Below are 22,111 nucleotides of genomic sequence, written 5' to 3' on the forward strand. Positions count from 1 at the left end.
TGTGTGAAGGGAGTCACTGTACAGAAGGCTACTGGGAACAGTGCTTCTAAAAACAGTGTTGCTGCTCTCGGGGTATATTATCTTTGTGACTAAGTTATGGGCCCTAGAGGACATAATACATCCTTGCTTCTGCAAAATATGAGGCCCCTTTTTAATTAATTCCTACATCAAACAGGATTCAGATTTACAATCTGTGGAACTGAATAGTGCTTACACTATCACATATTCATATTTATAGTAGAGAAGGAAGCCAGTATTTTGACTAAGTACTAACTTCCTGTCTGAAAATCTGTGCGTCCACACTACAGAGAGCCCATTTGTTTTGAAACAGCTGTGAATATTTCCATCTTCTGTTCCAGGATTAGAGCCTATGAGTCTCAGGCCACACTTTTCAAATATCATCACAGAAATGAGTTCAGTCCTAAGCAGACAGCACTGGGGAAGATCACCTACCAAACGTATTGATGCTAAGCTGGTCGATGAAGACCCAGAGTCGCTCAATGACATCCTGTACTCGCTTCTCGCATTTGCCCTGTGAACAGAACACACAGCATTATCCCTAAAGGAAAAACACTTAGAAGCAACTAACGTGTGAGAGCTTTCATTAAATCAAACACCTAGGGCTCTTCTTTTGAAATTTCTTCTGTATAGGGCTCATCTTTGACATGGGCAGTAGCTAAAGTATAATGAGCACTTGAGGGTATGCTCTCACTGACACTTAGAACCAGTTAAAGACGAGGATTCCAGTCATCACACACCCCACAGGACACAACCAGACAGCCTGAAGAAGCCTCTCAAATACTAACACTCATCCATGCTTTTGTACAAATAAAATTATGTTTTTGTAGAGGACAAAGGATCTGACTTTGGTGGGTCAAGCTGCTTCTAGATCTTTCCTACTCAATATCTGTTTCAAAATCAAAACTTACATTTTTGCAATTTTACGTATCAATGTTTCTGAGTTTTTGGGGTATATACCCAGTAAAGGGATTGCAGGGTCATAAGGTAGTTCTATTTTCAGTTTTTTGAGGAACCACCATACTTTCTTCCATAATGGTTGTACTCCTTTACATTCCCACCAACAGTGTATGAGGGTTCCTTTTTCTCCACAGCCTCTCCAACATTTGCTATTACCTGTCTTGTTAATAATAGCTAATCGAACAGGTGTGAGGTGGTATCTCATTGCCAAGAAGATGCCATTTGTATTTCTTCCTGGGAGAAGTGTCTGTTCATATCCTCTTCCCATTTTTTTATTGGATTGTTTGTTTGTTGTTGAGTTTTATGAGTTCTTTGTATATTTTGGATATTAGGCCCTTATCTGAGCTGTTGTTTGAAAATATCATTTCCCATTTAGTTGGCTCATTTTTGCAATTTTAGAATTAACCTAGAAAACCAAATAATCAGGACCCACTACCCCAAACCAGACAACTTTGCCAAAGCCCCCCAACCCCCTGCTCTGGGAAGAGGGCTCAATTTCCTGGGCACCTGGCCCCTGCCCATAGGTTGTGCCTATATGCTCACTTCACAGAGAGGCTCTCACAGAGTGGACAGTGGGTGCAGAGGACACGCAGCAGCTGTTTACTTACATTCATGTCACAAAATCCTACTGTACACGGCTTTCCTTTTCTCAGAAATAAGTTCTTCTGTTCCGTGTCGACGTAGGGCACGCAGCGGCCTGCCGCGTCCCTGCAGCACACCTTGCACGAGTTGTTGGTCTCTGAAACCAGTGGGGCCAACAGCTGAGTATTCTCGAAGACATGGCCCTCTGTCCATGCTCTCCTCCCACCTGGGCCTCCGACACAGAATGAAAACTTTTATTTTTATATCAAAAGCTAATACTATCCATATTGCGCCCCTCAAGGAATAACTTCTGAGTTCATGCTCCTCAGTCCCAAGTAGAGGCCACAAGGTACAAAATAATTACACAGAAACATTTCCTTTAATAGAATCAAAGCCAAATTATGCTCTCTTCTTCATAACACAGAATGTTTCCCTTTGTCCCAGTGTTATCACAGTGCTGTCACAGAACTGCCATCATGTGACAGGAGCACTGTGGCCTGTGCATGACAACTCCCTCCGTGGAGGCCAGCCTCTGACAGCACATGAGGACGGCGACGACGGGGCATCAGATAAGCCACTGGCACCCATCGAACAGCAGAAGCGCCCAGCACATCAACTAGCAGTGTGACTCAGGACAGACTTCACCAGAGGCGGATCAGCATTTATAGTCACCAGCATCAACCAGGACACCACAAACAGAAAAACTACTTCAAAGGGAAAACAGCCTCCTTATCGTTCATTTGTCACACGATTCCAGGGCCTTTGCTGTGTGCCCTTCTGGGGCACCCTAAGCCTTTGCCACTCACTCAGTAGACTATTTCCTTGGCCTCTATTGTGTTATCTTCTTTATATACAAGTTATTCCACCTGGAAGACCACTGACTCTGTTGGATGGACATTGAGTTCACAACCCTTCTGGCTTTTTATTTTGAAATCACTAGAATTCTCTGGGGTGGGGCAGGAAGCTCAGAGCACAGTCAAGCCTGAGGCCCTCCTCAGACTCAGGGCTCCAAAAATAACATGGAATACTGATGCCAAGTGTCTGAGGCCAGCATGATGTCGCCAACCATCACTAAGCAAGGCACCTGGCAAGGAAGAGGGCAGAAGGCCCAGTCCGTCAACAACACTAAGCATCCTGATAGATGGGCCACTTGGAACCACCTCTCTCAAGTCTTTTTTTTTTTTTTTGTATTTTTCTGAAGCTGGAAACAGGGAGGCAGTCAGACAGACTCCCACATGCACCCGATCGGGATCCACCCGGCACGCCCACCAGGGGGAGATGCTCTGCCCATGCAGGGCATCGCTCTACTGCAACCAGAGCCACTCTAGCACCTGAGGCAGAGACCATGGAGCCATACCCAGCACCCTTTGCTCCAATGGAGCCTTGGCTGCGGGAGGGGGAAGAGAGAGACAGAGAGGAAGAAGAGGGGGGGGAGGGGTGGAGAAGCAGATGGGCACTTCTCCTGTGTGCCCTGGCCAGGAATCGAACCCGGGACTTCCACACGCCAGGCTGACGCTCTACCACGGAGCCAACTGGCCAGGGATTTTTTTGTTTGTTTGTTTTTTAACAGAGAGAGGGACAGATAGGGACAGACAGGCAGGAATGGAGAGAGATGAGAAGAATCAATCATCAGTTTTTCGTTGCGACACCTTAGTTGTTCATTGATTGCTTTCTCATATGTGCCTTGACTGCGGGCCTTCAGCAGACCAAGTAACCTTAAGCCAGTGACGTTGGGTCCAAGCTGCTGAGCTTTGCTCAAACCAGATGAGCCCGTGCTCAAGCTGGCGACCTCGGGGTCTTGAACCTGGGTCCTCTGCATCCCAGTCCGACGCTCTATCCACTGTGCCACTGCCTGGTCAGGCTCCAGTCAAGTCTTGAAGGAACACCACAGTTCAATGCCAATGGGACACAGACAGCTCCTGCTGCTTTCATGGTGTGTATGACACGGGAGGAGCAGTGAAGACAGACCACCCACCCATCACCCACAAAATTCCCTCCTGCCCTGCCCCAGTCTGGCCACATGGTCTGAAAATGCGGCAAGAAGGGAGACGAATAGCGCGGTTTTCACAGAGAAGCTGGAAGGGCCAGGGTCCGTCTCCACACAGCAACCTGCACCTCCACTGCACTGGGCTCCCCCCAGTGCACTGGGCTCCCCCCTGTCCTCAGTGAGCAGCTGACACTGCCAGGCCCCCGAGTGGAAGGACAGGGCTGGCAGACCCAGGCCACCTCCCCACAGCCGTGCGCGGCGGGGAATGTGCTCACCGTTACACGCACAGGACTCCAGATGCTGCTCCCTCTCACAGAAAGGAACGCACTTCCCATCTTTGCACTTGCCCAGATCCAAGCATACTGTGTCGTCGTCGGCATTCCCGGGAGGGGGGCACTCACTGCTGTTACCTAGAAGCACCAACAAGCAGAGGCGTCATGAGTCACAGTCCCCAGGCCACTACCATACTCACTGTCCCGACATTGAGCCCCAACCTGGCACAGAGTAAAAGGTGACCCACCAGGTAAGGACGACGCAGCTGGTGTCCAATTAGCCAATAAGCACGGGGTTGGGAGGTGCGCCTGACCCCCGAAGGTCCCAAATGTCCACTCTCAGTCTCCATGACCTCACCTCAGTCACTAACATCTGCCATGTAGTCTGCTTTTACCTTTCAACCGTGAGACCTAACAGACATATACAATACCCACGTACCATCATCACTAATAGTCCCCCCACCTGTACTGTCACCTCGACTGAAAGCTACTTCCCCGTGCAGGCTGAGAACAGAGGCAGTGCACGGCGCAGGGCCACCGTGCTGCTGCTGCTGCTCCCCCAGGGCCCTGGCCTATGCCAGTCCTCCTGCCCAGAGTGCTCGTCTCCCCTCTTCTGGGGGGACTTGCTGGCTTTCTGTCACCATGGAGATTTGGTCTCAGAGACCCTGACCTCCCAGGGTCCCTTCCATGTCACAGCCCTTGACCATACTCTTCTCCCTCCTGGGACACGTCTTCCAGTTTACCCCTATTTGCCTGACTCCAGTTCCTTCCTGTGCCCTCCTCCGGGTGGCACGCTCCCTGACAGCACAGAGCAAACCTAATGCCCAACTTCTACTCAACCCCATCAAACTGCACATCTACCACAGAGGTCTTGAATGAATCAGTGAGTCTTAAGGACAAAGAAAAGTCATCAAAAGATGTTAAACTTGGGAGAGAGGGTGGAACAAGTGTCTCATTCTGGGAGAAGCAGCACAAGCCAAACGAAAAGTCCAAAGGAGATACAACTTCACATCCACTAGGACAGCTACAATAAAAAGACTGATGATAAGTGCGGAGGAGGATCTGGAGAATCTGGAAGCATATGCACGGCTGGTGGGAGTGTAAGATGGCGCAGCTGCTTTGCAAACAGCCTGGCAGTTTCTCAAAAGATTGAACAGTTACTATACAACCCAGCAATTCTGCTCCTGGGCATATACACAAGGGAAATTAAAATGTGTCCACAAAAAACCTGCACACAAATATTCATAGCAGCACTACTCAAAGCAGCCAAAAAGTAAAAACAATGCAAAGGTCAAATGATGAAAAGAATAAAACAAAACTGTGGTATACATCCATATGGAGTATTATTCACCAACAAAAATAAATGAAGTTTTGATTCATACTGCAACATGCATGAACCCTGAAAACATTCTGGCCTGGCCTGTGATGGCGCAGTGGACAGTGCTGGTCTGGAACGCTGAGGTCACCGGTTTGAAACCCTGGGCTTGCCAGGTTAAGACACATATTACAAGCAACCAATGAACACCTAGAGTGAAGCAACTACTTCTCTTCCCTAACCCTCTGTAAAATCAATAAATAAAATTTTTATTTAAAAAACAACATTCCGAGTGAAAGAAGCCAGCTGCAGAAGGCAGTGTATTGTGATTCCATGTATGCAAAATGTGAGAACAGGCCAATCCAGAGATGAGAGTAAGTGGAGGAGTCTGGGGCCGGGGGCTGAAGAGATGGGAGTGATGCCTACAGGGTGCGGGGCTCCTTTCTGAGGCGGTGGAAGTGGCTGAAAATAGACTGCGCTGGTGGCTGCATACAATACTATATTCAAGTATACTGACCTGTCACTACAAATGGATGGATGCTATGCAATGCTATGGCATGTTCCAATCTCAATAAGGCTATTCAAAAATCCCACCAAAGATAAAAGTTATAAAAATATGATAATGGGATAGCTATACCAAATAGGAACAAAAAATAACAAAAAAACCATCTCAGACAGCAAGCTGAATATTAAATAAAACAATTTATACCCAAAAATATCACAAGCATCAAAAAGAAACATTATGCATTGGTGGAGAAAGAGCAGACAAAGAAGGTGTCAAGAATATGTCCACTATGTATCTAATATAGCTCCGAAAAGTTTAAGAACTGACAAGACTCTAGAAGATATAATCTTTACACTACAGACAATATAAAGATTAGCTCCAGATGGATTCAAGTCCTACTGTGAAAGGTAAAACTGTGAAGCTAACAAGCAGTTGTGGAAAATATATATTTTTATAGCGAGGGGGGGAGAGAGAGAGGGAGAAGGAGCGGGAGGGAAAGAGGGAGGGAGGGATGGACAGGCTTGAAGTGAGAGAGATGAGAAGCATCAATTCTTCATTGTGGCACCTTAGTTGTTCATTGATAGCTTTCTCATATGTGCCTTAACTGGGGGCTCCAGCAGAGTGAGTGACCCCTTGCTCAAGCCAGTGACAATGGGCTCATGTCTATGACCCCACACTCAAGCTTGTGAGCCCGTGCTCAAGCAGGTAACCTTGGGGTTTCGAACGGGTCTCCTCTGGAGCCCAGGCCTATGCTCTATCCACTGCACCACTGCCTGGTCAGGCTGAAACCCAGTTTTTAAAAATGAACTGAATATATGAACTGGCTATTCACAAAAGGAGAAATCTGAATAGGTAAAACAAAGAGAAGTTAAAGAGAAATGTAAACAAGGATGAGAAATCACTTTATAAGCATCAGATCGGCAAAATATAATATAGTGCTAGTTTGCCTGACCAGGCGGTGGCGCAGTAGTTAGAGCGTCGGACTGAGATGAGGACCCAGGTTCGAGACCCCGAGGTCGCCAGCTTGAGCGTGGGCTCATCTGGTTTGAGCAAAGATCACCAGCTTGGACCCAAGGTCGCTGACTCAAGCAAGGGGTTCCTCAGTCTGCTGAAGGCCCATGGTCAAGACACGTATGAGAAAGCAATCAATGAACTCAAGTGTCGCAACAGAAAACTGATGATTGATGCTTCTCATCTCTCTCCATTCTTGTCTGTCTGTCCCTGTCTATCCCTCTCTCTGACTCACTCTCTGTCTCTGTAAGAAAAAAAAAAAAGTGCTAGTTTGTTCCACTGCCCTAACGATTAGTGTCATGCTGCCCTGTGTGACTGAGCAATCCCACTGCTGCATGCACACCCAGGAAGCTCTTACATCCCCAGAGGAGACACACGGGGGTTTCTGCTGCAGTCCTGTCCATAGTATCAAGGGTTCACTTGGACGAATACCATGATCACATAACTCTCAGCGGGTGCCTGAAACAATGTACTCAGTATAGATACCACAGAGAGCAAGAGATGGTTTGTACAAACACGGTATTGAGTTTAAAGATGATCTAAGGTAGCCTGACCAGGTGGTGGTGCAGTAGATAGAGCGTTGGACTGGGATCCGGAGGACCCAGGTTCGAGACCCTGAGGTCGCCAGCTTGAGCGCGGGCTCATCTGGTTTGAGCAAAGCTCAGCAGCTTGGACCCAAGATTGCTCGCTTGAGCAAAGGATCACTCGGTCTGCTGAAGGCCCATGGTCAAGGCACATATGAGAAAGCAATCAATGAACTAAGGTGTCGCAACAAAAAACTGATGATTGATGCTTTTCATCTCTCTCTGTTCCTGTCAGTCCCTATCTGTCCCTCTCTCTGACTCTGTAAAAAAAAACAAACAATCATCATCTTGGCATGTTAAAAACACAAGGACACAAAACAGCACATTATGTGTCAAGGATATACACAAATCCCACTAAATGTTAAATGGATGCCTATGTGAGGGAAACAAAATAAATAAAAAGAAACAATCAGGGTCCTGTACATACTGTGACAAGTGTGCCACAAACTAAGGAGTACTATCCAACTCGGCACACGAGGTGAAAAAAGGGTTGTTTTCATCCAAATGAAACAATCTGGTTTCCCAGACATGCACATGCCCACTCGAGCAGAGCACTCCGGCAGGAGGACGTACCTGTGCAGTAGGACACGCCTTTGCAAGTGGCATTGATAGCCTCTTGGCACTTCTTCTGGGCAGTCTCGAACTGACAGTTTTTACAGCAAGGACTGTTCCTATCACTGCAGAATAGAGACAGTTAAAGTAAAAAAACAGCCCCACAGTGAACACGAGTCATGTCATGGGGCCATGAGAGCAACTGCAGGGCAGGTCTTCTGGCTGGGTCACTCAGTCCAGCAGTGCAACTGCCCAGGTACTGACGCCGCCTGCACCCTGTCTGCCTGTCCAGGTGTGGGACCCAGCAGCAGCCACCGAGAGCAGCTCCAGGCTACTCCAAAGTGGCTCTTTTTCTCTTTTTTTAAAGATTGTACTTATTGATTTTAGAACCATATAGACACACAACTCATCTATATCCCAGATTGTCAGACTGCTTCCAACATTTTGCTATTATGAAAGAATGTAGCCATGAACACTCTTGTGAATCGTCAATCATCTTCCCTTCCGTCCGTTTCCTTAGAAAAGACTGAACTATGTTAGGGAGTGCTATACAGCAAAGTGTGTGTGAGGTCACGGGTTCCACCAGTGTCAGACTGCTCTCCAGGACGCACTTTTCTTGTTCCAAAGGGTAAACACATGCACATGCCCTCTAACAGATCCAAAGCCCCTGCATTTTCAATCTACCACCCACCCCCAGGCCCACGTGTCTCACCTGCACTGGACTCCCTTCTTTAGCGTGCAGTTGTTGTTGCAGCAGGTGTCATTGTTCAGGTACATGATACCAGGGTCACACTCCTCTCCTTCGTCCACCCTGGAGTTCCCACACACTTTGTTGCTGCGTTCTTGGAAACACTCCTGGGCCTTACTTTCAATGGTCCTATAGATGGACTGTTTACTGCAGTTTGAAAACATCTTAAGAGAAAAAAGCCACAAAGGACCCAAAATAATTTAAAAATTCATTCCCTTGTATTTGTATCACTTCTCTAAACTCCGAATGTGAAGTCACTACCAAAGCCTCCTGAAGGCGTGTCAAGTGCCATCACTGTCACCTCAAAATGCCTTTCTATGGAACTGAGTTATCTCTCTCTGTGGAAGGCTATAAAGCTGGTGTGAATTTGGTTAAGAACCTAAAATTCTTCACAGGAAGGCAAACTATACACATGCTGAGCCCAAACACCCCAACCAGTCCATCGAGAGGACAAGCAGTTCAGCACAAGTGCAGAGCCATGAGCTCTGCCGGACCATAAGCTGTGACAGTCTTCCTACACAGTATTCAGGCGTGAGGACAGGTCTGCCTCTGGTTTATCTATTCCGCTTTCCCTGGCTATTTGTGTGAGTAACCCTTATGCAAAGTCTTTAAACAGCTGAACTTACTAAGAGGCACAGTATTACATATAGTCTGTTAAAAGATTCAAGTGATTTAATGTTTTCATAGGTGCTCAAGATTTTAACAGATTCCGAGTTTTTCAAGGTGACCAGTGTCTCAAAAGGAGCTGTTCCCCTAGCTTCCCCAGAACATGGAAATGGCCCTTTCTAAACTTGCAAAGTTTAACCAGACCTCTAAAACAGTCCACTTCCCAAATCATTCGACATTATAAAGAAAAGAGGTAAGAGACCTGGGGTAACTTAGTGGAGTTATTTGACGTGGGAACTAGACAGTTCTCTGCAAACAGCTACAGCAGCTTCCCTTTCATCCCAGACAAGAGTCACAAGGCCTCTGAGGAGTGGAGAGCACAGGATCTTCCAAGGGATGGTGATCACTGAATCACACCAAAGGAATATGTCCAGAAAGATACCCAAAGACCTATATCCTACCACTAACTGGACTTTATAAAAAGATCTTTCAATTAACTGTCGATGATGTTAAGAGTGTGGCTCTACAGAGTTCTCTTAGCTGCACCCTACCACCAACCAGCGGCGGGTTTGCTCTGCACTGAGCACTGCCTTTAACTCTAGGTCCAATGAAAGGACCTGACAGCTATGGACAGTTAGTTCAGCCTATAGGTCAGGGGTCCCCAAACTGCGGTCCCCTGACGCCATTTATCTGGCCCCCGCCGCACTTCCGGAAGGGACACCTCTTTCATTGGTGTTCAGTGAGAGCAGCACAGTATGTGGCAGCGCCACAACGGGACGCACACGTCAGGGCTCCAGAAGCATGTCGTATCACTTGTTATGGCTAGCAGTGACAAATATGGAACCAGACACTGACCATCTCATTAGCCAAAAGCAGGCCCATAGTTCTTATTGAAATACTGGTCAGTTTGTTGATTTAAATTTACTTGTTCTTTATTTTAAATATTGTGTTTGTTCCCATTTTGTTTTTTTACTTTAAATAAGATATGTGCAGTGTGCATAGGGATTTGTTCAGTTTTTTTTTATAGTCTGGCCCTCCAACGGTCTGAGGAACAGTGAACTGGCCCCCTGTGTAAAAAGTTTGGGGACCCCTGCTCTAGGTAGTCACAGCCACTCTTTTTTTTTTTTTTTTTTTTTTAATATTTTATTTATTCATTTTAGAGAAGGAAGAGGGAGAGAGAGAGAGAGAGAAGGGGAGGGGGAGGAGCAGAAAGCATCAACTCCCATATGTGCCTCGACCGGGCAAGCCCAGGGTTTCAAACTGGCAACCTCAGGGTTCCAGGTTGACGCTTTATCCACTGCGCCATCACAGGTCAGGCCAATCACAGCCACTCTTACAGTCTCTGCAATTGTACAATACCCCAAATCAACTAGTGTCCTCTGTCAGAAACCCTCAGTAGTAACTTGTTCGTAGATGTACTCCACACACTTTTACCCTGAGCCAGAAAACCCTGCCAGACACTGGAGACAGAGCCTGAACAGGAAAGACAAGGGCCTTCCAACAGGAAGCTTAGAATCTCATGAATTCTGTATTTTGTTGCAAAGTTTATGAAAACATGCAAATTCTGAACTATTGTTGAGTTTAAATGAATGAACTTGTCAATGAAATGACAGAAGTTTCAACTTAAAGACCTGCAGTCCACAACTCCAACACAAGCCAACACTATTACTAATGTTCCATACAGCTCCAATCCACAGTTAATCTGGATAACAAACAGCCCAAACAATTGCTTTAACCAAACTGAAATGGACCACCTTGCACTCCACACACACAACTAAGTTTTAAGGTACTTTGTAATTTGCAATCCACCCCCAAGAATGTACCTTTCCTGAGTTCTGATTATTATTAAATAGCCACTTTCTTTCCTAACTACACAAAGAAGCTCCAATAGACACATACCTTATTGTTCTCATGGTCTCCACTCACAGCTATGGGATACATCACGAATTTCCCTCCCTGGTCTTCATTTGGGGCACATTCTGCCATTCCATCTGGATCATGTTCTGCTCCAAAATTGTGCCCCAACTCATGAGTTGTAACTAGGTCGGCCTCCTTAAAGATCATGCAAAGAAAACATCATTTCCCAATACCCACCATCATCAGTTTTGGCAAGTGGGCCCTGCTGTCTTAAATAGCGTCCTGGTTAATCAGATCCTGAAAGAATCCTTAACTCTGCTCAGGCCACAAGGTACTTGGCTGAAAATGCCACCTTCCCCATTCCCTCGAGGGTTTGGGCAGCCATGTCACATGACTGTCAGCTGAAAGAGTAACAGAAGCCAGTGGGTGGGCTTCCAAGCTAGCTTTTCAAAATAAAGAGAGGATACTCCCTTTGTCTTCCTTTCTGTGACACAGCAGGGAACACCTTGTGACCATGAGCTGATAAGCATGTGGACAAAGGCCTTCTGCTTCAAATGGCCGGCAACAGTGGGGATCTGGACACCAGAGCATCTGAACTGCTGCTGCACTGCAGAGTGCTATCCATGAACTTCTCAACTGAGGCAAATATCTCCTTATTTAAGTCACTAGTTACTGGATTTTCTGTTCTGTGGGCTTTCTGGAATATCTAACACATTCCTAATGGATATATCTGGGCAACAAGATCCTAAAATTTTCCAGAGGGAAAAAACAGGTCACATATAAAGCATATAAAATTGGAATGACTTCAGACTCCTTAATAGTGACACAAAACACTAAAGGACAATGGAGCAATGCCTTCAAATGTGGAAAGAACTGGAAATATACTAGCTAAATGATCAATCAAATTTAAAAGTAGGATAAAGACATTTTCAGATATGCAAAATGTCAAGAGTCTGCCTCCAGGTACCATTTCTTAGGAGCATATAGGGGATTTATACCAAAATGATGGTATAAGTCAAGAAGAAAACGGCCCTGGCCTTGTAGCTCAGTTGGTTAGAGCATCATCCCGATACACCAAGGCTGTCAAACTGATCCCTAATCAGGGCTCATACAGGAATCAACCAGTGAATGCATAAATGGGCAGAATAAGACAATGCTTCTTTCTCCCTCTCTCTCTTCTCTCTAAAATCAATAAATTAAAAAAAAATCTTTTTAATAGAAGAGGCAGAACGTGGGCCCAAGAGATGAGTCCAGAGTGTCTTCAGACACCAGCCACACTGCAAGGCCAGGAAACAAGGACCACAGAGCAGGGGACATCTTAGGGAGAAACAATGAACCAGATGGGTCTCAAAGAAGTTTAACAGAGAATTTTTATTTTCTTCTTTATGCCTTTTGTTTTCATATTTTCCACCAAAGAACATGTGTTTTCTTAGGCAGAAACAAAAAAAATCCTCAGTATTACTCTCTTAGAAGATACCTACACATCAATATACAACTATAGTAAACTAAAAATCCATCCTTTTAAAAAACAAAAGAACATACCTTTGTAAGAATGGTTTTACCATAATTTTTTGTGCTGGTCAAACCACTATTCAAATAAATATTCTTCTTTCCAATTGGACTATAATAGGCTAAAGGAGAAAGAAAACAAATTATTCAGTATAGAATTACAATATAAGCCATCAGCCTACTATTCCCACAATAAAACGGAAACTTACCCTTTGGACAAACACCTCCATGACTGTTTGCTCTGGAAGAACCAACATAAGCTAATCCAAGAGTTCCCATATCAAAATCCTGGTACGTGAAAAGGTGTGCTAGGCAGACTTTAGATGCTTCCTCAGCTATATCAAAGCTAAATTGCTTTAAAAAAGAAAAGTATTCTTAATTAGATTAACAATGACGGCCTATGAAAGATGTTTTAAACACATATTCCCGAACAGTACAGTATGATTGCAAGGCTGAACCAAATCGTGCGGGATAATGCTCCATGCCCGCAGCTCTCGGCCACCCACCTGCACAGGTGAGGAGCAGACTGCCATCGAAACAGTAGTGGCAGGGAAAGGGCACAAAAGGGAAAAACTGGAGCTTTTTATAGCAACCCTAGGAACCTAAGCGGGTTGGTGTGGGAGCGTGCAGCCCAGCCCCGGGGACACTCCAAATCTGTCAGCCTCAGTGCTGGGATGCCTCTTCCGGGGGTCTCAGCGCCTTGCCCCAAAGCATGTTTCCAAAGTAGTTCAAGGAGTCCACTGGTTTTGCAGTTTTTATCTTTTGTTTTTTGGGTTTTTTTTTGAAAGACAGAGACAAGAAGGGACAAAGATGAAAAACATCAACTCATAGTTGCAGCACTTTAGTTATTCACTGATTGCTAATCATACAGGCCTTGACCAGGGGGCTCCAGCTGAGCCAGTGACCATGCGGTCACATCTATGATTCCACACTCAAACCGGCGACCCCGTGCTCAAGGTGCTCAGCCTTTGCTCAAGCTGGAGACCTCAGGGATTCAAACCTGAGTCCTCAGCGTCCCAGGTCAGTGGTCTATCCACTATGCTACTGCCTAGTCAGGCCAGTTGTTTTTTGTTGTTTTTTTTAAGTTTGCTTTGGTTTTACAATGTATAGGAATTATAAATGTAAACTTACACTAAAGCATATATACTTTATGCTTTAAAAAACTAAGAATAAATTCCATTTAAGTCAGCACTGGTGCTTTGGGAGGATATTTTATTTCCTTAAAAGGACTCCATATATATGTTTCCTTCAAAAACCTCTACAGCAGGGGTCGGGAATCTATGGCTTGCAAGCCAGATGTGGCTCTTTTGATGGCTGCATCTGGCTCGCAGACAAATCTTTAATAAAAAAAATAATGTTAAAAATATAAAACATTCTCATGTATTACAATCCATTCATTTCCTACCGCTCATGTTCATGGTTGCGGGTGGCTGGAGCCAATCACAGCTGTCCTCCGGAACAACACCAAATTTTTGTTGGATAATGCGTAACGTACACAGGTCGTTGTACGGCTCTCATGAAATTACATTTTAAATATGTGGCATTCATGGCTCTCTCAGCCAAAAAGGTTCCCGACTCCTGCTGTACAGTAACAACCCATAGTCTCCAATTTAAAAAGACCTTGATTTTGAAAATGCTTAAAATGAGCAGAAAAGCCCTATATGAGGGATAAGGTATGGCCACATTGGGATTCTGACAGTTCATGGCAACAGGGCGAGGCTTCTGGGATTCTGCTAATGCCTGAGCGAAGAGAACTGGAGTAGCACCTGTAGTGTGTCAAGGGGTCCTTTGGTTCCTCCCACCGAAAAGCAGACAGGTGCGTTAGTGCAGCTGTCCTAGGAGTGAGGACATCTGGCCACTCAATTCTGGCTGCCATTAAAAGTTCTATAACTAACCAGGAACAAGTCATTTAACCTTGCTGTTATGGGCTGAACTGTCCCCCCCAAATTGATATGTTGAAGTCTTAACCATCAGTACCTGCGAATGTCACTGTATTTGGAGATGGGGCCTTTAAAGAGGTAATTAAGTTAAAAGGAGGTCACATGGGTGGGCCTAATCCAATCTAACTGGTGCCCTTGTAAGTAGAGACTGGAGTACAAACAGAAGGAAGAAAGTGTGAGGACAAAGGGAGTAGACAGCCATATACAAGCCAAAAAGACAGACCTCAGAAGACACCAACCCAGCCAACAGCATGATCTTAGACTTCCAGGATCTAGAACCATGAGAAAATAAATTTCTGTTGTTTTAGCCACTAGTCTGTGGTACTTTGTTATCAGCAGTCCTAACAGACTAATACACATGCGCCAAGTCTCTGTCTCTTCTCTCTTTTTTGGGGGGCTGAGTTTCTTTAGAAGAGTAATGGTGCTATTTTGGGATAGCTAGTGGGTCAAAGTAGACAAGATATGTTAGTACCCTACACAGACAGAGCACTGGATGGATCTCAAACTGAATCAAGAGTTGATAACATCCCGTAATTCTACTCAGGCTTTGAAAACTGGATCTCAGCCTTTTGAGACTCCTACCAGAACCACACTGAGCTGGACTAACCCATTAGAATGACTAGATAAGTAAAGTGTTGTTTAAAGCTGCTAAATTTGGGGTAATTTGTTAGAGCACCAAGAGGAAACTAATACATTACCAACCTACTGAAAGATAAACACTATCATTTCATAGGAGGTCATTTTACAAAGCTGTAGTATACACAAACTCAGACACTGAAATCATGTGGCAAACAGGGTAAATCATATCCTGTGGAGGCCAAGATCCATATGGCACAGGGTGTTTAGGTTAATTACCTTTAGATTTACTACCAGAATAAAACATAAAAATTTTAAATTCTTGAACAGAACTTCCAAATCTCTAAGTTATATTTCTACTGCCTGATTCATTTCCACACCGTTAGACCATTACTGACCTAAGAGAGTCACTGAAAAGTTTCTAAGAGACCTGAACAAACACAATGGCATGAAAATTTATATATTGGTTAGCAACCAATTTTCTAAAGTCCCATTATACCCTGGCCTGATAGCTCAGCTGGTTAGAGCATCATCCTGAAGCACAGAGGTTGCTAGTTTGCTCCCCAGTCAGGGCACATACAGGAAGATTGATGTTCCTGTCCCCCCCCCCATCAATAAAATAAACATTAAAAAAAAAAAACTCCCATTACTTCCCCAGACATCAGGCATAAGGTGTGTTTGAGCAGTCTCAGTTTGCGAAGCGCTTCTGCCCACCCTGCCGTCGGCCCTGCTGCAGGGAACAAGACTGCTGGTCTGTGGGGGACTGCTCCTGGTCTCCAAGCACCGCTTCTGCTACCCACTTCGCTAACGCAGACCCGACCCACACCGCAGAAATCACACAGCATCACATCTAGCGTTCCACAACCTACCTCAAGCAACATCTTCACGTCCCAAGCATCCTTTTCTTCATTTGGATAACTTTTTGCCATATTATAGTGCTTTTCACCAGGTTTTACCTCTTGTGGAGACTTGAGAATGCGAATCTATACTTAAAGAGATAATACACTTAGAACACCTCAAAAAAAAGTCAGACTCTGAATACTGCATTTTTTAGTCAATAAAATACTATGATTCTAGAAAAAAATGTTTTGAAACCAAAATTCCATAAGATTCTTCAGCTCTAAATATTCAATGTTTAAAAGCAAAGTGAGAAACATATGATATGGAAACATGACAATGAATGATTTATAAATTTATAAATGTACTTCCAAAAACTCTTCTATTCAGTTGAAAAAAATGAGAACTTAGGTTCCATAAGCCCAAAATACTTTCAATTATAGTCAGTGATGCAGAGATTTAGAACAATAAGACGTACATCACTGTATACCACCAGAATAGAAGAGTATAAAGAATGGCCATGCCTTGTACATGTACTAAAAATACATAGTAATTCTGCTTAAAACAAGTAAGGAACAAAGCCATGCTCAGCACGGTCACTTCTGGCACCTCTCTGGCCCTGCCTGCTGCAGAAGTCGCATCCTGGGCTGCTCTGCCACCACATGGTGAGGTCACTGGATGGGCTCTGCAGCTTCAGTGCTAGGTGGCCATGGTCAATTCTGGGATGAAGCAGGAAGCCTGCTGAGACTGCACATCTAACCCACACTTTCCAATCCATCTGTTAGTAAAGAAGTGGATGTTCTTATCTCCTGTCACATCCACTTTTTCCAATTGGTTCAAAGTTCTAAAGCAAAAAGAGCTTTATTTACTGGTTCCCTAAAAATTGAACAAGTTGCAGCTTTTTAAACAAGTGAGGCAACTTGATGTGTAACGTAATGGGATAATCACCGACATATTCATGAAATGAAAAAGCACGATTCAAAGAGTATAGCGTACCACCACGTGTCAAATATACACACATACACACATGCTATGCATGCATAAAGTATCTCTGGAAAAATACACACGAAACTAGTGACATGAATATCTCTGGGGGAAGAAACTTGTTTTACAGTGGGCAGAAGTTGATAAGACTTACTTTTCACTGGCTTTTGTATCATGTATGTATGTTACCTATTCAAATAATAACTTTTAAAAAAAAGAAAATGCAAGTAAAGGAATAGAAAAGGAAAAAATTCTTTTAGTTTTATGCAAGTACTATAAAAGTTTTACATTGATAAGAATGATGTATATACTTCCGAGTATTTTTTTAATCTCTAAATTCTATCTACAGAACCTATAAGAACATGGTTAATTTAGTACAAAGAGCCTAGAAAAGAAAAACAATATCAAAGTGTCTGTCCAAAGCAATACCCAATTTCAGAACAGCCCTTTTAATCTGTGTCATCAATTTGGAATAATTTTTATCATAAGATATTAAGATAACATTAATACATCATGGCTGTATATACTCTATTAAGGGATTACATGAAATCAGGAGATTTGAAGGAAAAGAGAGTTAATGGTTTTGTACGTACAAATGCCTTATAACGTACACAGTAGTTTTGAGCATATTTTCTAAGGATTCATTACTATGTGCTAGGATTCTAACTAAGGACGTAAACCAAATACAAAATAATGCAGGGGATAAAAAGGCCATGAGTTCAGAGAAAGGAGATTATAGCAGAAAAAAGGCTTTCCGCCTAAAACAAGTTTAAGAACAGAAAACTTCATAATCTATAAATAATTAATATAAAAAACACTGTATAATTTATAAGAATTACTGGCGGCCCTGGCCAATTGGCTCAGTGGTAGAGCGTCGGCCTGGCATGCAGGAGTCCCGGGTTGGATTCCCGGCCAGGGCACACAAGAGAAGCGCCCATCTGCTTCTCCACCCCTCCCCCTCTCCTTCCTCTCTGTCTCTCTCTTCCCCTCCCACAGCCAAGGCTCCATTGGAGCAAAGTTGGTCCGGGCGCTGAGGATGGCTCTGTGGCCTCTGCCTCAGGTGCTAGAGTGGCTCTGGTTGCAACAGAACAATGCCCAGATGGGCGGAGCATCGCCCCCTGGTGGGCGTGCCGGGTGGATCCCGGTCGGGCGCATGCAGGAGTCTGTCTGACTGCCTCCCCGTTTCCAACTTCAGAAAAAAAATAAATAAATAAATAAATTAAAAAAAAAAAAAAAAGGAATTACCGGCTATATCCCCTCTTCTCACCTAAAAAAAAATGACTGGCATTTTAGAATATTTATTTATGATTACATTTGAAGATAAATTCTGGGGTATGAATGTGACAAATATTTATACCACATAACTCAGCTGAGTAATCTCAGTCACATCCATTGATAAATACCTGCTCTATCTGTATTCCATAACCTTTAAAACCTGCGTTGTCCCAGGAAGTGTTCCGATAGATGTCATCAACTCTGTCAATAAGCTCTATCTGTGTATATGGGGGGGGGGGGGGAGACGAGAGAGAGAGAGAGAGAGAGAGAGAGAGAGAGAGAGACATTAGGTATATCTTTACTACTCTTTGTAATGTAACAAATCCTACGGAGAGAAAAATATCAGTTTAGAGAAAATGCCGTTATAAAAGTTTCTACCAATTATAAAAACGAGCATAAGATGTTATTCTTTATCATTGACAGAGCTAACAAAGAAATGATTCCTAGCCCCAAATAAAGTGCTGTTACCAGAATAAACAGCGGTATACCTTACTGCAAATTCAAGTAATTAATTGCATATTGGAACCAAAATACTAACAGGCTTTTTTTTTTTTTTTTTTTACAGAGAGAGGGATAGATAGGGACAGACAGACAGGAACAGAGAGAGATGAGAAGCATCAATCATCAGTTTTTCATTGCAACACCTTAGTTGTTCATTGATTGTTTTCTCATGTGCCTTGACTGTGGGCCTTCAGCAGACCGAGTAACCCCTTGCTCAAGCCAGCAAGCTTGGGTCCAAGCTGGTGAACTTTGCTCAAACCAGATGAGCCCATGCTCAAGCTGGTGACCTCGGGGTCTTGAACCTGGGTCCTCCACATCCCAGTCCGACGCTCTATCCACTGCGCCACCGCCTGGTCAGGCCCAAGTAACAGGCTTTTTTTAAAAAAAGGCCATTCCAGTCAACTACAAAAATGAAAGTTAAGTCGATCCATTTACCAATATTCTCCTCTATGAAGTATTCTGTCCTCGCTCTATCTCTTGGAAAGTTCCTCAAACGCTTTCCTCAGAAACAGGTAAGCAGCAGTGCCCGGTACTCAGCCCACTCCCTGGCCCTCCCTGGGCAGAGGTCAGCACTGAAGACCAGGGGAAGAGAGAGCCAGAGGAAAGAGGTTTCACACTCCACCTCTCTCCTGCACTGACGTCTGAAGCAGGTAAGGTGGGTGGGTGGAGAGGGACAGTGTGATGGCCAAGGACGTTCACACTACCTAAGAACAAAATGCCCGTTACCTAATTCTCTTCTCAAAGAGAATTTTTTATTATTCAAAACTGGGTACATGAGCCTGACCAGGAGGTGGCACAGTGGATAGAGCGTAGGACTGGGATGCGGAGGACCCAGGTTCGAGACCCCGGGGTTACCAGCTTGAGCGCGGGCTCATTTGGCTTGAGCAAAAAGCTCACTAGCATGGACCCAAGGTCACTGGCTTGAGCGGGGGATTTACTCAGGCTGCTGAAGGCCCGCAGGTCATGGCACATATGAGAAAGCAATCAATGAACAACTACAGTGTCGCAACGAAAAACTGATGATTGATGCTTCTCATCTCTCTCCGTTCCTGTCTGTCTGTCCCTATCTATCCCTCTCTCTGACTCTCTGTTTCCCTGTAAAAAATGAATAAACAAACAAACAAACAAACTGGGTACATGAGCTTTGTTCAGGCAAAACTTTAAAGCATGTCATAGGTAGGAAACTGTTCTCTTATAGTAACTATAAGGCTAAGAAATGCAAATTCTAAGACTAAACCTCTCGTTATATTCATATTCTTGGTGTAATGAACAAAGAGTAAATTAAGGGGAACCCCTTAATACAAAGCTCCACTAAGAAACTTCTCCAAGAAAGACCTCTCTTACTTAGAAGAATTACCATGATGTCACACACTGCTCCTACTAACTTCACAATGACTTCTTTCACTTGACATGGGAGAGAAGGGAAAGAAGGGTGAGGGAGGGAGGATATGAACAGAATAAAACAGAATGGGAAATGCAAGGCAATGAGAAAGACGTGCTTACTGCACTAGGCTCTAGTTCATGAATAGCTGCATTTTCTGATTTCCTAGACAATGTTTCGGGTCAGTGCCAAATTATCATGACAAATGAGGTCATACTAATAATAAAAGCCAATGAAATCTGATTCCCTTGACTTTTCAAATTACAACAGTGAGTGCTTAAAAATCCAGAGTCAACAAGTCTGCAATCTTCCCTTCCCAGCTTAGCCCTAGAGTTGTTTATGACCAGGAAAGTCCCATCAGTTTCATGCAGTCACAGTCCAATAATTAGCTATTTTAGGACACAAACCAAACTTACCATCTTCTCTGAAATATGAATACAGGCAAAAATAAAACACACCCTAGAGCACATATTCACATGTGTCACCAGTAAGATTACTGCCATTCAAGCAGTAATGTTTTCAAAGAATTCACTTGTATAAAAAGGCCTACCTATATAATGAACTCTTTCTAAACCTAATATGCATAAAAAGTCTAATGTGCAGAAAAAAAATAGTTCAAAGGTAAAATGGGTTTTCAAAATTTAAAACTAGGATCTCCATGCACTAACACAAGAATCTCAGATGATAGCCCTCAAATATTTTACAAAATAATACAGCATCTGAAACAGATCTGGTATGCTTCAAACTAGAGCAATATTCTCTTAAATAGAATCTGTCTGCCTACATGAATGTTTCTGTCCAACAGCCTTCTCCAGGACCAAATACTTACTAAGTAGTTTGTAGTTGTGCTCTCCTCCCCTCGGCCCATGTGTCGGTAAAAGCGATGATCGGCCACCACCAATAATTTGCACGTGTTCTTCAAGGGATTAGGGTCGGCTCTTCTCTTCACCCGATGAACAAGCTCTAATATGAATTTGTATGCACTATTAAATCAAAATTCATCAAAACAAGGAGTTTTTTTATAGTAACACTATAAATCTAGCATATTTTTGAAACAAACTTTACTTGAGTTTAGTTTTCTGACAGGTATCTTTAACAACAACAAAAAAACAATTTGGAAGAAGACAGAAAAGTGAAACAGGTTTTAAAACTGTAGAATTCAAAACCAATAAAAAATGTCTCTGATATTTTAAATGAGGCAACTTTAAAAAGTACTTAAAAGCAAAGCAGGCCCTGGCCGGTTGGCTCAGTGGTAGAGCGTCGGCCTGGTGTGCGGAAGTCCCGGGTTCGATTCCCGACCAGGGCACACAGGAGAGGCGCCCATCTGCTTCTCCACCCCTCCCCCTCTCCTTCCTCTCTGTCTCTCTCTTCCCCTCCCGCAGCCAAGGCTCCATTGGAGCAAAAGATGGCCCGGGCACTGGGGATGGCTCCATGGCCTCTGCCCCAGGCGCTAGAGTGGCTCTGGTTGCAACAGAGCGACGCCCCGGATGGGCAAAGCTTCGCCCCCTGGTGGGCGTGCCGGGTAGATCCCGGTCAGGCGCATGCGGGAGTCTGTCTGTCTGCCTCCCTGTTTCTAGCTTCAGAAAAATACCAAAAAAAAAAAAAAAAAAAAAAAGCAAAGCAGTCACCTATTTATTACTGGACTGTGACACTCTCACTTTATTCTAGAAGCCCATGAATTAACCAAGTAGTAGTATAAATATCAAGATAATCAAACGTTAAAAATTGGTTTGTGTTAATACGTTTTTTCTTATCAAATAACCAAATTGTTTAAGAATTTATTTACATACTAAAATGCCACTAATATTTTCAAAGGTTTTCAAAAAAGAGAACGGTAGACTATTTCTCCAAAATGGTTTTCTTTTTTTTTTTTTCTGAGAGAGAAAGGGGGGTAGGAGCAGGAACAACTTGTAGTAGTTGCTTCTCGTATGTGCACTGACCAGGCAAGCCCGGGGTTTCAAATCGCCAACCTCAGCGTTCCAGGTCAATGCTTTATCCACTGCACCACAAGTCAGGCCAAGATGGTTGTTTTCAAACAACTCTAAATTGATCTGTCCCAACACTGATAACCTTCATCTTTCTAAACATTATGGACCTCTCGGGCTACCAAC

The 22,111-nt window shown here is 44.0% G+C and overlaps 1 protein-coding gene across 3 annotated transcripts in view; it reads right to left on the reverse strand.

The window, feature by feature from the left end:
- ADAM17 (ADAM metallopeptidase domain 17) overlaps nucleotides 1-22,111 on the reverse strand; it is a 48,857-nt gene that overhangs the window by 4,956 nt on the left and 21,790 nt on the right. The window contains exons 6-16 of one of the 3 annotated variants that reach the window (XM_066385940.1): nucleotides 20,830-20,963; nucleotides 18,247-18,336; nucleotides 15,892-16,005; nucleotides 12,716-12,860; nucleotides 12,540-12,628; nucleotides 11,040-11,192; nucleotides 8,499-8,698; nucleotides 7,808-7,911; nucleotides 3,823-3,957; nucleotides 1,587-1,717; nucleotides 454-532 (exon numbers count right to left, since the gene is read on the reverse strand). In XM_066385940.1, coding sequence (XP_066242037.1) covers nucleotides 454-532; nucleotides 1,587-1,717; nucleotides 3,823-3,957; nucleotides 7,808-7,911; nucleotides 8,499-8,698; nucleotides 11,040-11,192; nucleotides 12,540-12,628; nucleotides 12,716-12,860; nucleotides 15,892-16,005; nucleotides 18,247-18,336; nucleotides 20,830-20,963 — 1,374 coding nt within the window. Of the gene's footprint in view, nucleotides 1-453; nucleotides 533-1,586; nucleotides 1,718-3,822; nucleotides 3,958-7,807; nucleotides 7,912-8,498; nucleotides 8,699-11,039; nucleotides 11,193-12,539; nucleotides 12,629-12,715; nucleotides 12,861-15,891; nucleotides 16,011-18,246; nucleotides 18,337-20,829; nucleotides 20,964-22,111 lie in introns of those variants that run through there. The other 2 variants (XM_066385941.1, XM_066385942.1) reach the window with 2 other exon arrangements.

The sequence above is a fragment of the Saccopteryx leptura genome, chromosome 5, assembly GCF_036850995.1.
Source record: "Saccopteryx leptura isolate mSacLep1 chromosome 5, mSacLep1_pri_phased_curated, whole genome shotgun sequence".
Lineage (NCBI taxonomy): Eukaryota > Metazoa > Chordata > Mammalia > Chiroptera > Emballonuridae > Saccopteryx > Saccopteryx leptura.